This window comes from Phaethon aethereus, assembly GCF_964289735.1.
Source record: "Phaethon aethereus genome assembly, chromosome: 9".
Classification (NCBI taxonomy): domain Eukaryota; kingdom Metazoa; phylum Chordata; class Aves; order Phaethontiformes; family Phaethontidae; genus Phaethon; species Phaethon aethereus.
In genome coordinates this window covers 1159498-1176525 of record NC_138585.1, presented here as the reverse complement: position 1 = coordinate 1176525, position 17028 = coordinate 1159498, and the positions used below count along the sequence as shown (strand labels likewise).

General features: G+C 60.8%; 2 protein-coding genes across 2 annotated transcripts; one reads left to right on the top strand and one right to left on the bottom strand.

The window, feature by feature from the left end:
• Positions 1-1178: 1178 nt before the first annotated feature.
• On the top strand, positions 1179-7142 carry PFKL (phosphofructokinase, liver type; the record flags this gene model as incomplete). The annotated part of the gene is made up of 22 exons (XM_082003614.1): positions 1179-1263; positions 1817-1890; positions 2003-2080; positions 2179-2368; positions 2580-2745; positions 2827-2871; positions 2968-3076; positions 3398-3493; positions 3575-3667; positions 3998-4123; positions 4231-4295; positions 4471-4534; positions 4609-4755; positions 4869-4939; positions 5056-5143; positions 5282-5434; positions 5590-5754; positions 5959-6020; positions 6362-6473; positions 6556-6655; positions 6786-6891; positions 6995-7142. 22 exons carry the CDS (start codon positions 1179-1181, stop codon positions 7140-7142), a joined length of 2343 nt encoding a protein of 780 aa, XP_081859740.1.
• A 4008-nt stretch (positions 7143-11150) lies between these two features.
• Positions 11151-17028, bottom strand: CFAP410 (cilia and flagella associated protein 410). The gene is made up of 7 exons (XM_082003396.1): positions 16870-17028; positions 16286-16304; positions 15503-15549; positions 14483-14712; positions 13672-13840; positions 12921-13014; positions 11151-11372 (listed from the first exon to the last, which is right to left on the bottom strand). Exons 1-7 carry the CDS (start codon positions 16944-16946, stop codon positions 11247-11249), a joined length of 762 nt encoding a protein of 253 aa, XP_081859522.1. The 5' UTR covers positions 16947-17028; the 3' UTR covers positions 11151-11246.

Below are 17028 nucleotides of genomic sequence, written 5' to 3'. Positions count from 1 at the left end.
AGCATGGTGAAGGTGAGCGGGGCTGCAAGAGACGGCGGGACATCACCCACCGCCCCATCCCCTCCCCGTAAGCCCCCGCCATGCCAACCCCAAGTCTCTCCGACCCCACCGCTGCCACCGTGCCCTTGCTTTACCTGCCTGGTCTGCCCGCAGCCCAGGGCCCCCCAGAGCAGCAGCAACCAGAGCATGGCGGGGACAGGGATGGGGATGGGAATGGTGGCCCTGCGCCTGGCCTGGCCGGGAGTTAAGCGGGACTGGGGAGGTGGGGCTGCGGGAGGAGGAGAGTGGGAGTCCGGCCAGGTCTCTCCCATTTCCTTAGCCCGAGCCACCCGCACCCCTTCCCTGCCGGACATGCCAGGGGTGCCCGGCCTTGCAGCATCCAGGGATGGTGATGTGGGATGAGGCTCCGAGCTTGCACCGGTGGGATCGTATGGCACTGCTCCAGCCGGCGAGGGAGAGAGTCGGCAGCGCCTGCCTCAGTTTCCTCATCCCTTGGCTGGGCAGGGGCCCGTCCCCGCTCTGCCCGGCTGGTGTGTGAGGCCAGAGGGGACACAGTGGTGAGGAACCGCTCCAGGAGGAGAAGGGAGGGATGGAGGGGAGCAGCCCTGCAAGCACCCGCTGCACCCACCGGGGCCCAGGGTGGACGTCAAGCGCTGGTGGTCCCAGCAAGCGCTGATGTAATGGGACCCCCATCCCCACAGGGATGCGACCCTCGGGGTGCGGCATCCCTGCAGCCCTCATAACGGGCTGGGCGGGGGGGCGGGACCGAGAAAACCCTGGCTGAGCTCGCTCCGGATAATGGTTTTTAATTATACCTAAAATAATTCTAGATTAAAATTTTAAAAATATATAAATATATAAATATATAAATATAAAAAAATAATATAAAATGTGTATTAAAATACCCAGCTCGTCCCGCTGGCACAGCGTGGCACAGCCCGGGCCGGCATGTACCGGCACTGCACCGCCTGCCACGGCGCGGAACGGCGCGGTAGAGCGCGGTACGGCGCGCCACGGCAGCGGGGCGGGGCGGGGCGGGGGCGGGGCCAAGCTGGGGGCGGGGCGGGGCCTCCCAGGGAGGGGGCGTGTCTCCACGGGAGGGGGCGCGTCTCTGCGGGAGGGGGCGTGTCTCCACGGGAGGGGGCGTGGCCGGCGGCGCCGGTGCCGGGAGCGCAGCGATGGCGGCGGCGGAGCTGGAGCGGCTGCGGATGGCGGGGGCCGGCATGGCCATCGCCGTCCTCACCAGCGGCGGCGACGCGCAAGGTGGGGCCCGGCGGGAGGAAGCGGGGGAGCAGCTCGGCCCCGGTCCCCCCCCGTGGGGGCTGCGTGTCCGTGTCCGCCGGGCCCCGCGGGTGCGGCGGGGCCAGAGTCCGCGGGGCCTCGGGGCGCGCAGCGCGGACGCGGCCCACGATCCTCCCCGGGCGCCCGCGGCGGGGGAGAAGGGAGGGGGTAGCACCCCCCCCGCCCATCTTACCCCCACGGGGGAAGGGTCGGTGCGTCCCATCCGCGGCGTTTCCCTATCCCCATCCCCATCACCCCCGGAGCGTCCTCCGTGGGAGGTCACGAGCCCCACGGGGGAAGCCCCACGGTGGGCCGTCCTCCCCCCGTCCAGGGATAAGCTGCTGGTTTTAATACGTCTTGCTCTCGAGCGACTGCTCATCTGCAGCTCCCACCCGTGTACCGATTTTCCCCGGTCTCTGCCTGCGTGGGTGTCCCCCCCGACTCGAGGGGACGTTTCAGGGTCACCTATAGGATCCGGTCCCCTATGGGGTGCGGGTCCCGCGGGGCCACCACGGCTCACGTCTTGTCTTTCCAGGGATGAACGCTGCCGTCCGTGCCGTCACCCGCATGGGGATATACGTGGGAGCCAAGGTCTTCCTCATCTATGAGGTGGGGGTACCCCCCTGCTCCCCATCACACGTTGGGGGGGGTGGGGGGGGCGACGCGACCCCCCCACCCCGTGCTGGGGTACTCCTCACCTCCGCCCCCCGCTTCTCCGTAGGGCTATGAGGGGCTGGTGGAGGGGGGAGACAACATCAAGCAAGCCAACTGGCTCAGCGTCTCCAACATCATCCAGCTGGTGAGGATCACCGGTGGGGCCGTGGGACTCCCAAATCCCACATCCCCGTCCCCCCCAGACCCTGCGTGACGAGCTGCGTCCTCACCTTTACTCTTCAGGGGGGGACGGTGATCGGCAGCGCCCGCTGCAAAGCCTTCACCACCCGGGCAGGCCGGCTGCGGGCCGCCCGTAACCTGGTGGAACACGGTATCACCAACCTCTGCGTCATCGGCGGGGACGGCAGCCTGACGGGCGCCGACATCTTCCGCTCCGAGTGGGGCGGGCTGCTGGAGGAGCTGGTCCGAGATGGTGGGTGAACCCCCTTCCCCAAAATCCCAGGGTGTTTTGCTCAAAAAAGCATTTGAGGGGTGTTGAGGTCCAGAGGTCCACTCCATCACTACGACCCCCACCCCGAGGCAGGGCTGGGCTCCTCTGCTGCTCGGCAGAATCCGGCCCGGTGCTGGGGGGGAACAGGAGCACCCTAAAATAACCGGTGGCGCGGCCGTCGTCCCCCCCGCAGGGCAGATCAGTGAGGAGGTGGCGCAGGAGAACTGCCGCCTGAACATCGTGGGGCTGGTGGGCTCCATCGACAACGACTTCTGCGGCACTGACATGACCATCGGCACCGACTCGGCGCTGCACCGCATCATGGAGGTGATCGACGCCATCACCACCACAGCGCAGAGGTGAGCGGGTTGGGTGCTGGGTACCAGACCACCCCAGGCATCGCACCCAGCCTCCTTGTCCTCCCACCCGTGTCCTTGCAGCCACCAGCGGACGTTCGTGCTGGAGGTGATGGGCCGCCACTGCGGGTAAGCCCCCGCGGGTGGCAAAGACCGTCGGCGGGGTGGGATGCCGTGTTTCGGAGCCGGGCCGGGGCCGGCGCTGCCACCGCCATGTCCCCCCAGGTACCTGGCACTGGTGTCCGGCTTGGCCTCGGGCGCCGACTGGCTCTTCATCCCTGAATCCCCTCCGGAGGATGGCTGGGAGGACCTCATGTGCGAGAGGCTCGGGGAGGTAAGCCGGGGGCTTCCTACGCTCCCATCCCCCTTTTCTCCCCGAAGAGTCCCCGCAAGGACCCAGGCTGAGCCCCACGGCTGGTGCCCGGCCCCTGCGAAGCTTCGGGAGCTCCCGCCATTGTCCCTGTGAAACGGGGCACTCAGCCGAGCGCAAATCCAGCCCTCGCGTGCCAGGGGCAGCGCTGGCGCCGGGGCTCGGCCGCCCGGAACCTCAGCTACCCGCCCCGGGCTACGGCCGGCGGGTGCAAAGGAGGCTTGGGCTCGGCCGACGGTGAATTTTGGCTAAGCCACGGTGGCTCTGTTCCTCCCCTCGCGCCAGACACGCAGCAGAGGGTCGCGGCTCAACATCATCATCATCGCCGAGGGCGCCATTGACCGCAGTGGCAAACCCATCTCCTCCAACTACGTGAAGGACGTAAGGCGCCCGCTCCGGCACCCGCTCCGGCACCCGCGATGGCCGGTGGGTCCCTGGCGTGACGTCCTCTCTGTTCTGCAGCTGGTGGTGCAACGCTTGGGCTTCGACACGCGGGTCACCGTCCTCGGCCATGTGCAGCGCGGAGGGACCCCGTCAGCCTTTGACCGCGTGCTGGTAGGTCTTGTGGGGGGACACGTTGGGGGGGTCACCCCGCAGAAAGGAGAAGGCAGCCAGGGAACCCCGCTCCTGCCTTCACTCTGCCTGCTGCAAAGGACTTGCCAGCCGGGATAAGGCTCAGACGGTCCCCGCGGGCTCGGCCCCGCTGCGCCAGCTAGAGCGATACACCCATTTCCCCTCATTTGCCGCGCATGTCCCAGGTTTTTAAATAAAACCGGGTTGTAAATCAGGCGCGCAAGCAGCCACGCGGTTTCCGAGCCCGCCGGAGCATCCCCACCCGGGTGGCCCCGGTGAGAGGGGGCGGCGGGTGCCCCTTTCCCTTTGCAGAGCAGCAAGATGGGGATGGAGGCGGTGATGGCGCTGCTGGAAGCCACGCCGGACACCCCCGCCTGCGTGGTCAGCCTCTCGGGGAACCAGTCGGTGCGGCTGCCGCTCATGGAGTGCGTCCAGGTGGTGAGTACGGGGAGGGGATGGTGCACGCCAACCCGCTGGGTGGGGGTCCCACTCCCCTCCCCGCAAGCGCGGGTGTCATGGTGCTGTGTCTGTCCCCCCGCTCCAAGACGAAGGACGTGCAGAAGGCCATGGATGAGAAGAGGTTTGAGGAAGCCATCCAGCTCCGTGGGAGGTGAGGAGTGCGGACCGGGATGGGAGGACACATCCCTGCGGGGTGACCAAGAGGACGTGCTGGGGTGGGGGCTTCTCCCTGGGGGAAAGCAGCGGGTCCTGCAGCCGGGGAGGGCGTCCCCACCGCACCCCAGGGTGCGGGCAAGCCTCGGGGCCACGCCGCCTTGTCCTTGCAGGAGCTTTGAGAACAACTGGAACATCTACAAGCTGTTGGCGCACCAGAAGCCGGCGCAGGAGAAGGTGAGGAGGGGTGGGGAGTGGCAGGGGACACCGTCCCCGGCTTGGGGACACGCACCGATGGGCCATCCCCGCAGAGCCCCTTCAGCCTGGCCATCCTGAACGTGGGTGCCCCCGCCGCCGGCATGAATGCTGCCGTCAGGTCGGCCGTGCGGATCGGCATCTGCCAGGGACACACCGTCTACGTGGTGAGCGACGGCTTCGAGGGCTTGTCCAAGGGGCAGGTAAGGGGAGCGGCGAGCCGGGGTGCCGCAGGTTTCCCAGGGGGATGGATTTGGGCTTGGAGGGGGGTGGTGAGGTGCTCCCCCACCCTAAAGCTGAGCACTGCTGCTTGCAGATCCGCGAGGTGGGCTGGCACGACGTGGCGGGCTGGCTGGGACGCGGCGGGTCCATGCTGGGCACCAAGCGGTAAGCGCAGCCCTGGGGCGGGCCGGGGGAAGTAGTGGGGGACACCGCCGTCCCCAGGGACTACGGGGACCCCCCGTCCTCACCCCATGGTCTCTCATCCCCTTCTCTCACCGCAGGACGCTGCCCAAGACCTGCATGGAAAAGATCGTGGAGAACGTGCGGAAATTCAACATCCAAGGGCTGCTGGTCATCGGGGGCTTCGAGGTGCGGGGAAAATCCTCAGCCCTGTTTTGAGGGGGGGGCTGTCAGCATCCCAGGCGGTGCAGGCACCTCGGGCCATCCCTCTTGGGATGCAGATCCAGCCCTGGGGCCAGCATATCCGCAGCCCTCGGCCGCTTGCAGGCGTACGAGGGGGTGCTGCAGCTGGTGGAGGCCCGTGGGCAGTACGAGGAGCTCTGCATCATCATGTGCGTCATCCCCGCCACCATCAGCAACAACGTGCCCGGCACCGACTTCAGTCTGGGCTCGGACACGGCCGTCAACGCGGCCATGGAGGTGAGGGACAGGGCGGAGGGCAGCCCACGGTGCTGTGCTGCTTTGCCGGGTCCCATCACGTTTTGGGACGACACATGGGAATGAACCAGCATCCTGTCCTGGGCAGCAAAGACGGGTTTTTCTGGTGTGACACCCTCGCGCTTCTCCCGGCGCAGAGTTGTGACCGCATCAAGCAGTCGGCCTCGGGCACCAAGCGCCGTGTCTTCATCGTGGAGACGATGGGGGGTTACTGCGGGTACCTGTCGACCGTCACCGGCATCGCGGTGGGCGCCGATGCCGCCTACGTCTACGAAGATCCCTTCACCATCCATGACCTGAAGGTGAGCGGGGCAGGGGGCTGCTTTCTGGCAGCATCATTTAGGTAAAATAAGAAGGAAAACTGGGAAAGAGAGGGCTCCGGCCAAGCCCTGTGAAGCCGCCGAGTGACGTTGGTGGCACTTGGGTCCAAATGAGAGGAGCAGAGGGACCTGGGATGGCTGCAGAGGACACGGGGCACTGCTGGCATCCTGGCGATCATCTTGCAGGCCAACGTGGAGCACTTGACCGACAAGATGAAGACAGATATCCAGAGAGGGCTGGTGCTGCGGTGAGTTGGGGACCCCTGGGGACGCCCGCTGAAAAACCCAGCCCCGTGGTGGGGAGCGAGGCCGGAGCCGAGCCCTTCCCGTGGCCGGAGAGGGCCCCCGGGCGCAGCGGGGTTTGGCACGGTGGGAGCACGGTGTGCTGCCTGGGGATGCCATGCACAGCCACGGGGACAGTCCTGCGCTGCCATCCCCACCCCAGCCCTGCTGGGGAGATGGGCTGGGGCTCTGGGCCTCGGGGAGAACAAAACAGCCAAAAAAAAGGTGTTTAGGGGAGCATGGAGGGACCGCTGGGGGATGCCAGATTAAGGAATAGCCCCCCCTCTTCTTCCCTCTGCCTCCCCAGCAATGAGAAGTGCCACGAGCACTACACCACCGAGTTCCTCTACAACCTCTACTCCTCCGAGGGCAAAGGCATCTTTGACTGCAGGATTAATGTCCTGGGCCACCTCCAGCAGGTACGGGGGGGACAGGGCCGGACAGGCCACCGCTGTCCCCAAGAGCCGGGCAGGCTTGACGTCGCCATTTCTTTGTCCCCAGGGGGGAGCCCCGACCCCCTTCGACCGCAACTATGGGACCAAGCTGGGAGTGAAGGCAGTGCTGTGGATGTCGGAGAAGCTGCAGGAGGTCTACCGCAAGGGTGAGCCGGGGGCTGGGGGTCCCACAGTGGGGTGGGAGGAAGCGGGTGGCACCGGCCAGCCCCTGCTGCTCCAGCCTTGGCCCCTTGGCCCCCGATGAGGTGGCCGTGGTCGGCTGTGTCCCCCTCCCAGGGCGCGTGTTTGCCAACTCGGGCGACTCTGCCTGCGTGATCGGGCTCAGGAAGAAGGTGGTGGCCTTCAGCCCTGTGACGGAGCTCAAGAAAGTCACCGATTTCGAGTAAGTCCCCGTCCCTGTGACCCAGCAGTTAACCAGGTCCTGGGGGGGGGACCTTCCCGGGTCGTCCCCGGGATCGCTGGAGAGCTGCGTCCCCCCTGCACAGGCACAGGCTGCCCCAGGAGCAGTGGTGGCTGAACCTGCGGCTGATGCTGAAGATGCTCGCCAACTACCAGATCAGCCTGACCGAGTACATCTCGGGCAAGATGGAGCACGTCACCCGCCGCACTCTCAGCATCGAGAAGGGCTTCTAGTCCTGCCGGCCCGAGCCGTAGCCCCTCTCCGCATCCTCTCCATCCCCACATGCTGCTCAGGGAGCACCAGGTCCCCCCTGTTCTTGGTAGCCCTGTAGCTTTGCCACCGACCCCTTAAAGCAGGCAGAGCCTGGCCCTGGCTCCCAAAACAGCACAATCCTGCTCCCAGTCGCTGGTCGAGGGCCTGGTCCCTGTGCAGATGCAGAAAAGAGGTGTTGCTAGAGCCCAGCTGCACAGCCCAGACCCTTAAGCTTCCCTTAATAGTTTATTCCTATTATTTAATGATGGGGTATCTTGATCGGTTATTTAGCGGCTTGACCGCCTGAACCAACTGCTGCTTTTAGTTGCCTGCCCTGCGTGCGGGAGGGGAGCCGAGGAGGATGCAGTGCTGTCCCGGAGTGGGTAGGGGCTGGTCCCGGGGGCTTTCAGTTGCCCCGTGAGCCCCGGTAAAGCTCCATCCTCCTGTAGCGTTTGCCCGGTGGGGTGTCTCGAGGGCTCAGCGCAGAGCACTGGTCCCGGTGAGCCCCTTTTCCCGGGCCACCTTGCATGACGCTTGGCTGCGACCATCGCCGTGTGGCCCCGGGGGCCGTGCCCGTCATCTCACCGCTGCTCTGTGACACCACCCCCCCCCACCCCCCCCCCAAATCTTGTACTGTTCGCAGCACTGCTCTCCTCCTCTAGAGATAAAACCCGCTGGAGCCAAACCTGCCTCGCCAGAGTGGTCATTGCGCGCTGAGTCGTGTCGAGGGCGGGAAGTGGGGGCAGACCTGGGGTTAGGATGGGGGGCTGGTCCCCACAAACAAAGCCAGACTGTTTGCCGGAGCCAGATTAATGCTGGGCCAGGAGGTTTCCCTGCTTCATGCGTCCTCAAGGCCTGGGAAAGTGGGACCGTGGGCGGCCTCTCCCTGTCCGGGCCGCAGCGGGTGCAAGGTCAGTATCCCTCTGTGGGGAGACTTCGCAATCCTGGAGGAAAATTGCTTCTCCCTTGTTTTGGTTCCCACCTTCAAAGAAAGCGCAGAAGTGATTTATCAAGGCGACGTGTGTGTTTGTTAACGCAGTTTCTCAGGGCGGCTGCCAAGCGCGCCGGCTCCCGCGTGCGGCGCTCGGGCTTGGCTGAGCTCCGCCGTGCTCGGCTGATGCCAGACGGCTGCGCGTAGCCCCTTTCCCAGGCCACTTTCCTCCTTGGACTTTCGGCTGGGGGCCAGCACCAGGGCGCGTCATGGTCTTTGGGTTTGAACGCGCGGTTATTTTTTTGCTCCCCGTGGAGTTGTCCCCAAGGGACAAGTCCCCCTTGATTTCAGTGCTTTTCCCCTAGCTGGCCACGCTACTTGTTTTAGGCTCCGGATGAAGATGATAATCTTCATTATCATTACGCGCTCCCCGCCAGAGCTGGACACATGGAGAAATAGTGTTTTCCTTGCCCATGGAAGCAGCATCGCTGCTCTTCCTGGGCGAGCAGAACCCCAGGCAGAGACCTGGCTGCTCCTCCCAGGGCTGGTGGGCTCTTCCACCATCCCACGTGCCATGTTCGAGGAGCCCCATCAGCCACAGAGCCCCGCGCTGCAGTGGTCCCGCACACCCACCTCACCATCGGCCTCTCAAATTCCCCAAGGATGCTCTGAAAGCAAGTCGCGCCGGCCCCGCACCTGCAGGCAGACAGCCGCTGGCGTTTTCCATGACCGGGAAGCGGCTGCCCTCGCTGCTCGATAAAGCTCGCTGAAACAGGTCAGGGTGAAAGCAGGTCATGCCGAAAAGCCCCATCGTTGTACCATAGCCCAGGTGGAGGCTCATGCCTGGGTGTTCGGCTCCTCTCCAGCGTGGCTCTTCTCCAGCCTGGCGCTCCCGGCAGTGGGCAGGGCACCGGAGGGGCTGGTGTGGCACCGCAGCCCTCCAGCAGCCAGGTTTAGGGTGTGAATGGGGAGGGGGGTTGTCCCCACACGCAGACCAGCCACACGTTTGGATGCGCTTGGGGACAGGGGTCACTGCAGCCCTAACACCTCATTTTCACCCCCAAAAATCACTTCACCCCCCAAAAGTGGGATGCTGAGGGGTCACCCTGCAAGGAGCGGGCAGGAGCACCGAGGGCAGCTTGCCTGGCAGCGGAAGCACCAGCACTGGCCAAATATGACGAGCGCGGCACGTAGGCAGCAAGCTCCACTCGGGGACAACCTGACTTCTCCAGTGGAGAGGGGAGGCACCATCCCAGAGCAGCTTCAGGCCACAGCGATTGCTCCATTAACCACCTTCACCACAAACGAGCCCCGATGACGAACGATGAGGATGACGCTTGCTTTGATCACTCTCCTCCCAGCAAAGCTGTGAGGTCTGGCACGCCCGAATGGCAGCTCCCCACTTCCCTGACACGGACAGGAGTGACTTCTGCCACCGAGCAGGCTGTCGAGGCAGCCTGGGAGAGGGCTTGCCCTCAGCACAAGGGCAAGATGCAAACAAGATGACGGGTAGGTCTCTCAGGGCCCTGGCTGTCCAGGGACATCTAGTACATTATAAATCACGCTGGCCATTTAAGCGCAGCTGGGTTTAATGCAAAAAGGCAAGAACTAGGTCATTTGAGGAGTTAAAGGCATCAGCACTCTTCACCCAAGTGATGAGGGACAAACTGTGCCCCTTCCCACCAAGGTCAAGTCCACAGGCACGTGGACACCATCCCCAAGGAGCGTTCCTTCCCGGCAGCACGACGCAGCTCGCAGGGGCTTGGGCACCGGTACAAACAGGGAAAGAGGGGACATGGAAAGGCCGCGCTGCCCCACACAGCGCCGGGGTCCGCAGCTGAGTGTCACAGAGGGCTCGTGTCCTGCATCTCGGGAGCCATCATCCTGCCCAGGCAGGCTTTGCATCTCTCCACGCACAAGCGAGCTTTGCCCAGCATCTCTCTCACTTCCTGCGCACCGTGTGGATTTGCGGCTGCAAGAAGGTTCCCAAAGAGCAGAGCGCTTTTGAAAAGCAGCCCCTGCAGCATCAACCAGCACTGGAGGCAAGGGAGCCATTTCATGGGTCCAGTGAAGCGGGAAGGCGCAGGGGGCCCACGGCCCTCCTCCTGCTCCACAGGGCTGACAATGCAAGCCGTGAACCAGACGTAATGGAGCAATGCCCACAGTCAGTTGTTCTCACTACGTTTGCTGAACCCCATCCGCAACTTACACGTCCTAGAGGGATAATTGGTTTTATTTGGTATGTCACGTCTTCGTTTGTATTTAATGGCTTTATAAAATCTTAGTAAATGCTGCTTTTTCAGTCTGTGCAAACCGGACAGCAACACTTGGCTTGTTTTCTAACTGCAAAACACACAGGGGCCTTTTACTCTGACGTCAAGTTTCCTTAAGCTGCTCTAATGCCTACGGGGGCATGTCGGGGTGAGAGTACAGCTGGGCGGTCAGGATCTAGGAGAGAGTAATTTCTGTTTCACCTAAGGCTGCACCGAGCTTTTCTGTGGGCCTCCTGAGCACCAAGTCAGATGCTGCATGCGCTAACGAGGACCAGAAGTCAGGAGTTGAAGATAAATTAAGAATTTGACATTGACCTTCACAGTCTGCACCAGACAGTTCTTGATGATCATTTCAGGCAGTGTCTTCCCGACAGACTTCACAAAAACAAATCTTTGTGGTAGAAACTGCCTTCAGAGGCTGCTACACACAGAGGCTGGCTGAGGGTCAGTCTAACAGGGAGCCACCACCTAAGCAGTGACCTTTCTATCTGTCAGCAGGCTTTGCCAACCCCCTTCGATCGAGAGCACAGCAGCACCTCTCCCCACAGCCCTGCTCAGTTTTGCTTTGCTGATTCCCCTGCAGCTCCCACCAAACAGTCCCAGCGACAGGAGACTGGTACCGATGCCAACGGAGCCTGCTACACAAGCAGGAAAGCTCCCTGAGAGACAGATCAGGTGCTGCCAGCCCCAGCGTGACGTGCACGGCCAGGGGCGATCTCAGGAGCTATGGGGGCAGCCAGCAGCACCCCTGCTCAGCCCCTCCACAGGGGAAGCGCAGCGGGAAGTGAGAGGTTTTGGCTGTAACCAGGCACATGTGGGCAGAACGGTGCTGTGGGTCTGGGGCCGGCTGGTGGTCCCAGGGTGGTTTGTCATGGGCACCATCACTCCTCCTGCAGCTCCTTCTTCCGAAAGGCCTGCAGCCTCCTCCCCACCGTCTGCTGGACTATCTCCAGACCCTCCGCGTCCAGTTCCTTCGTAAGAAGCAGGATGGCATTCAGGACATTGTTCTGTCGGGACAAGACAGACACTGCTTTATATACAAGCATGTTAACGCCAGCCTGGAAAAGGACAGTTGATTTTCAAAGAGCTGCTCTTTCTAGGAACCCCACCACCGTCACCGCCACCAGCAGCGGTTTGCAACAGCCACTTGCAGCTACAGGGACGGATCAACCAGGCCCTCGGGGCAAACATGGGCAGAAACTGCACGTGGCTAACTGGAATGCAGGAGAAACCCGTCCGCCCAGCCCGGCACAGACTGCCCACGTGCCTCTGGCTCCTGGCCACCCTCCCAACAGGCTTCTGTAAGGAAAGGCACATTCAAGAGCGGCTGCCCTCTCTCTCCAGTGGAACTGTATGTAGGATGGTAAAGGACAGGAACCCTCTGATCTGAGGAATAAGAAGAGCTGGTAGAATCACACAAGCACAAGCTGGAAGGAACCCCTGAAGGACCGCAGCCCAACCTCTCACCGACACAGGACTACTGCCAACATCAGACCATGGCTCTGTCAAACCATGTCTGAAAAACTCCAGGGAGAGATTCTGCACCCTCTCTAAATAACTGTCCTTCTCGGGAAAAATCTTATGCCTAATGCCCAACCTGAACCTCCCCTTGTTTAATATTTTCTTTTCCCAAAGGCCACAGCCTGCAGTACTACTCACGGTGCTGCAAAGCAATACGCTCAAGTACGTTTAAAACATGAACAAAAGAAAGATGGCAGGCAACTAATATCAAAATGAGGCAGAATGTGGTCTCGATCTCTCCCTGCCAATTGAAGTGATGGCACTGAGCCCAGCAGACAGCAATTCCCAGCTGAACAGCCAAGATCCATGAGGTTCACGCAAGGCTACACCATGGAGGGGTCTGAGGAACCAAAGCTTTCAATTCAGCAGTCTCCTGCCCACCAGGCAAACAGTCTGCCGGCTGCTTTTCAGCCACTGCCCAACTACCCCGTGTTCTTAGCACAACCCCAGTGAAGGGACACGTATGAGCTTGTGTGCAGTCAGGTCCTTAGCTGCTCCTCATAGGACATAGCCCTCCTCTGACTGTATCAAGAGAAGGGCAATGAAGCTGGTGAGGGATCTGGAGAACAAGTCTTACAAGGAGCAGCTGAGGGAACTGGGGGTGTTCAGTCTGGAGAAGAGGAGGCTGAGGGGAGACCTCATCGCTCTCTACAACTACCTGAAAGGGGGTTGTGGTGAGGTGGGGGTTGATCTCGTCCCGAGTAACCAGCGATAGGACGAGAGGAAACTGCCTCAGGTTGCGCCAGGGGAGGTTTAGACTGGATATTAGGAAAAATTTCTTTACGGAGAGAGGGGTCAAGCGTTGGAACAGGCTGCCCAGGGAGGTGGTGGAGTCACCATCACTGGAGGTGTTCAAAAAATGTGTAGACGTGGCACTTCAGGACACGATTCAGTGGGCATGGTGGTGTTGGGTTGACGGTTGGACTTGATGATCTTAAAGGTCTTTTCTAACCTTAATGATTCTGTGATTCTTAAATGGTGTGGCCCAGAGCTGCACACGATGAAAGGCAATTTGGTCTTTAAAAGATACTCACTCTCTTCTTTCGGTCGCAGTCTGTCTCTCGAGGTGAAAAGGAGGAAAATTTATCCCTGGGAACAGGCTTCATACCAAGCTCCTCTCGAATTTTGCTAAAGAAGAGGAAGAAGAGCAAATGTTATGATGACCAGCTGGCAGAACCTTCCTCTGCCAGGCCAATCCTTTCTAATCCTGGGCAACCATGCAGGAAGTATCTAGCTGAAGGACTCGAGGCACATCTGCTCACACACCACCACTGCCTACAGAGCACAACACCCCAAGCAAAACTCCCACAGGTAGCAAGAGCCTCACAGCTATAAAATGTAAACGAGCACGCTGCCTCAAGGTGTCTGCTCGCAGCCCCACCTCGGATGCCAGATTCCCATGCCTGATGCTAGCTGGGACTGCAGACCGTGTAACGCTGCACTTGAACAAGACGTGCCACAGCGCTGACATGCGCTAACGTGCATCGCAGAAGCAGAGCTAAGCAGGAATGGACCAGACCTCACACTTCAGAGAGAATCCATCTCGGTCTGCACATGCAGCTCGAGAGTAAGTACCCACCTACAGAAGAGCCTGTTTTGCAGATACCGAACCAGACGCACAAGTGCTATTAAACCAGCACAGCTCCACCATGGTAACTGGAACAACGGGAATTTGCTCCAGCTGTAGGCCTGGCCCATGGAATATCAGGGTTGGCTGGCACGGTCCTTTCATGCTACACGTGAGTCCAACCCAGAAATCCTAACAGCTCATAAGCAAGACCTCACTTTGTCTCCTCCAGACTGTTCAGCAGTTCACTCTCGGTCTCCGTTGTGGATTCAGCAGCACTGGATTCAGTGGCCTCCGGGCAGCCGTTTTCCACGCTCCTCCTGGATGGTGGGGCCGTGATCTCCTCACCATCAACCAGGGCCTGCGATAGTTCTTCCTCTGTCACAGCTATAAAAGCCAAAACAAAACCCTGATGCCATGAACTCCAGCAGCCCAGGAAGACAGCATCTGTAAAGGGGCATGTACTGCTGCTGCAGAGCTATACCGCAGGGGTTTGGTCCAAAAATTATCCTTTGTACTGGCGTTTTGCTTTCATCCTCCTCCTGCAGTAAAACCCGCACAGGGGAATGCTGGCAGCTGTCACCAGTCTTTAAAAGTGGGAAAGGTATCAGGGAGGGATGCAAACACGCTTTGCTGTTTCTTGTCTCTAGAGAAGACTCCAAAAACCACCAAATTACTGCTACCAGATGGAAAAGCTTCTCTTTTTTTTTTTTTTTTGTAATGACGACAGATCCAATTACAGAATCTTTGTTTTGCCACAGCAAAGGAAAGCGCTCTAAAAAACCACTAATTAGTGGTACTGTCTCAGCTATAACGAGGCTCGCTCAGCTACTGTTAACTCTGGCCCTGCAGGGAAGGGAGAAAACAGCTTAGAAACGGTGGATCTTGCAGAGGGGACGCTCAACCTCTAACAGATCCCAAGCTGAGGAAGAGTCAGAGGACGCCTTAAAGAGAGGAACCAACACGTCACCACTTTCCACTTCACCCTGCCCATGGCTTGGGGCTGTTCCTTTACCTGCAGACACCCACCTTGGTTATCAAGCTTCTGCAGGCTGGGTAGGTTACGCAGCACCGTCATTCGGTAGCGGTGGGGGTCTGACCCACAACAGGGATTTTCAGACAGCCACAGGACCCTCAGCCGGGGTAGGTTTTTGAGGTAGAAGAGCTCATTTAGGCTTGTAATGTTGTTCTTCCTCAGATAGAGTTCACTCAGGTTCTGGCACTGATTCAGCGGCTCGAGGTCTGAGATGCCGTTCACGCTGAGGAGAGATTGTAGGATCAGAGACCAGCGAGCCCATCCCTCCCTTGCTGCGGCATTCAGATGGGAGCAGAGCAGCCCCTGTAGCACAGCGGCTCTTCAGCCCCCTCTCCTGCAGCAGCTTCACTGAGGAGCCTCCCCCCAGCACAGCATGGCAAGGGACCTCCAGGGGCCTATGGCTTATAGCATTTCATCTTTCTAAACAGAGAAAAGAATTAAAAAAAGCAGGCTCTCCTCTCTGCTGAAGATGACAAACAGCCTTTGCTTCCCTCAAACACCCATCACACTTGCACCCTTTTCTGTAGCAGTTCCTCAGACTCACTGAAGGACAACCCATGTAAGATTTCCAAGCTAAAAAGCTCAAATTCACAGACAGCATTGGCTCCATGGGAACCCCAGGACAGGGGAAGGATGGGGGGAGGCTTAGGGAAATGAAAAGCTCTGCGAGATCCAAAAAGCATTTCAACAAGCATTCCGCAAACTGGGGCCATAAAGAGGCCTAGAAGATCCCATCTAACCTACAGAACAGGACTTGGGGAGCAACAATCCTAAAGAGGTTTTAACACCTCTCGAAACAGGGATTATTTTCTTGAGTCGCAAAGCGAAAGGTGCAGAGGAGCTGGCAGAAGAATAATCATTTCTGTATCTCTGACGCTTGAGAAATCAGGTAAGAGAAGCCAGGCAGCTCAGACACACAACAGAAAGGTGGTAAGAAACCAAGGGCCGAGGCACAGCCCCACAAGAAAGGCCATTTCCCCTGCCCTCAACACGGCCAGCACCCTGGCATTCACCTGAACGTGATCACCTCGATGTTGGGCAAATCCCGGCATATCGATATCTAGGCAGGACGAGAGGGAAACAGCAAGTTGGCACTCGCAGAAAAAAAAAGTGTAAGTAAATAAAAGGAATTTAAACCACAAACAAACAAGATAAAAAGCAAGAATAGGAATTTAGGTTTGCTTCAGCCTAACCCAAGCTTAACACCACCAGAGAGATTTGCTGCCACAGTCAGTGCAGACTCAGCAGCTCCTCCGCCCTACCCACCCAGGAGTGGAAGCACAGACACCAGCCAGCATCACGTTGCTCTTCTGCTCCAGCAGCTCTGCAGCCTCTGTGCCGGTTCCCAGGCACCGCACACAGGAGGGCATCCCTCTTACCCCAGACAGCCCTCTCCTAACGAGAGTACAGCATCCAAAATCCCAAAGAGATGAGGTAGGACTCAGGGTTCTGTTCTCCAGGGGCCCATGCAGGGCCTCGGAGGGGAATTTTCTAAGCGCTCTCTGGAAACAACAGCAAACCCCCTTTTTTTTTTTTTTTTTTTTTTTTATGAGATGCTAATCAATCCTGAAAAGCACTGCAGTGCACTGGCACCCAGCCCAAACCCAGGCCTGCGCCTTCCTCAGTGCTCCATCAACCCCATGCCCTCCCCACTCCGGCTGCCGGCCCAGGCCAATGCTTCTCTCCGGCAGCGCTGTGCGGTGCAGGCTGGGGCTCGCGGGTGGCAGCCGGGAGCCGTGGGGCTCCTCCGCGCTGGCTCGTCCTGGCAGGATGGGAGCGGGCTGCGCCGTACTTACATCCGTCAGGTGGCTGCCCCTGTGGGAGGAGAGCAGGGTGACTGGCAGCACCGGCAGGCCTGGGGCACAGGCCGGGACACGGCAGGGCCTGGCCGCCCACCACCGCCATGCCCCCATCCCGTCCCCACCACGGACCACGTTGTTCCCCCCAGGCTGCCTGACTCCTCAGCCCTGCCTGTCCCCCTAACCCCACCCCTGTCCCCCCCTTCCCTGCCTGTGTCCCCAACGCCATCCCTGCCTGCCCCACCTCACCCATCCCTGCCTGTTCCCCTAACCCCATCCCTGCCTGTCCCACCCATCGCTGTCTGCCCCCCTAACCCCATCCCTGCCTGTGCCCCCCATCCCTGCCTGTGCCCCTAACCCTACCCCTGCCTGCCCTCCTCAGCCCTGTCTGCCCGCCTAACCCCATCCCTGCCCCCCTAGCCTCTGCCTGTCCCTGCAGCCTCAACCCTGCCCGTGTCCCAGGCCTGCCCGTCCCCGCCCAGGCCCAGCGCCTCCCCAGGCCGGGCTGCCCGCCCCACCTCCCGCCGAGCCCGCTCCCGCTCCCAGGCCCGGGCCCGCTCCGCCTCCCCGCCGGCGCCCACCAGCAGTTGAGGCGGCGGACACCGTCGAGCGCGGCTGCCTTGGCCCGCGCCAGCACAGCGACCCGCGTCAGCCTCATGGCCGGGCCGGGCCGGGCCGGGCCGCGCCGCCGCCAGGGGCGGGCCCCGCCGCCCGCGCAGGCTCCTCCCGGTCGGGGCGGG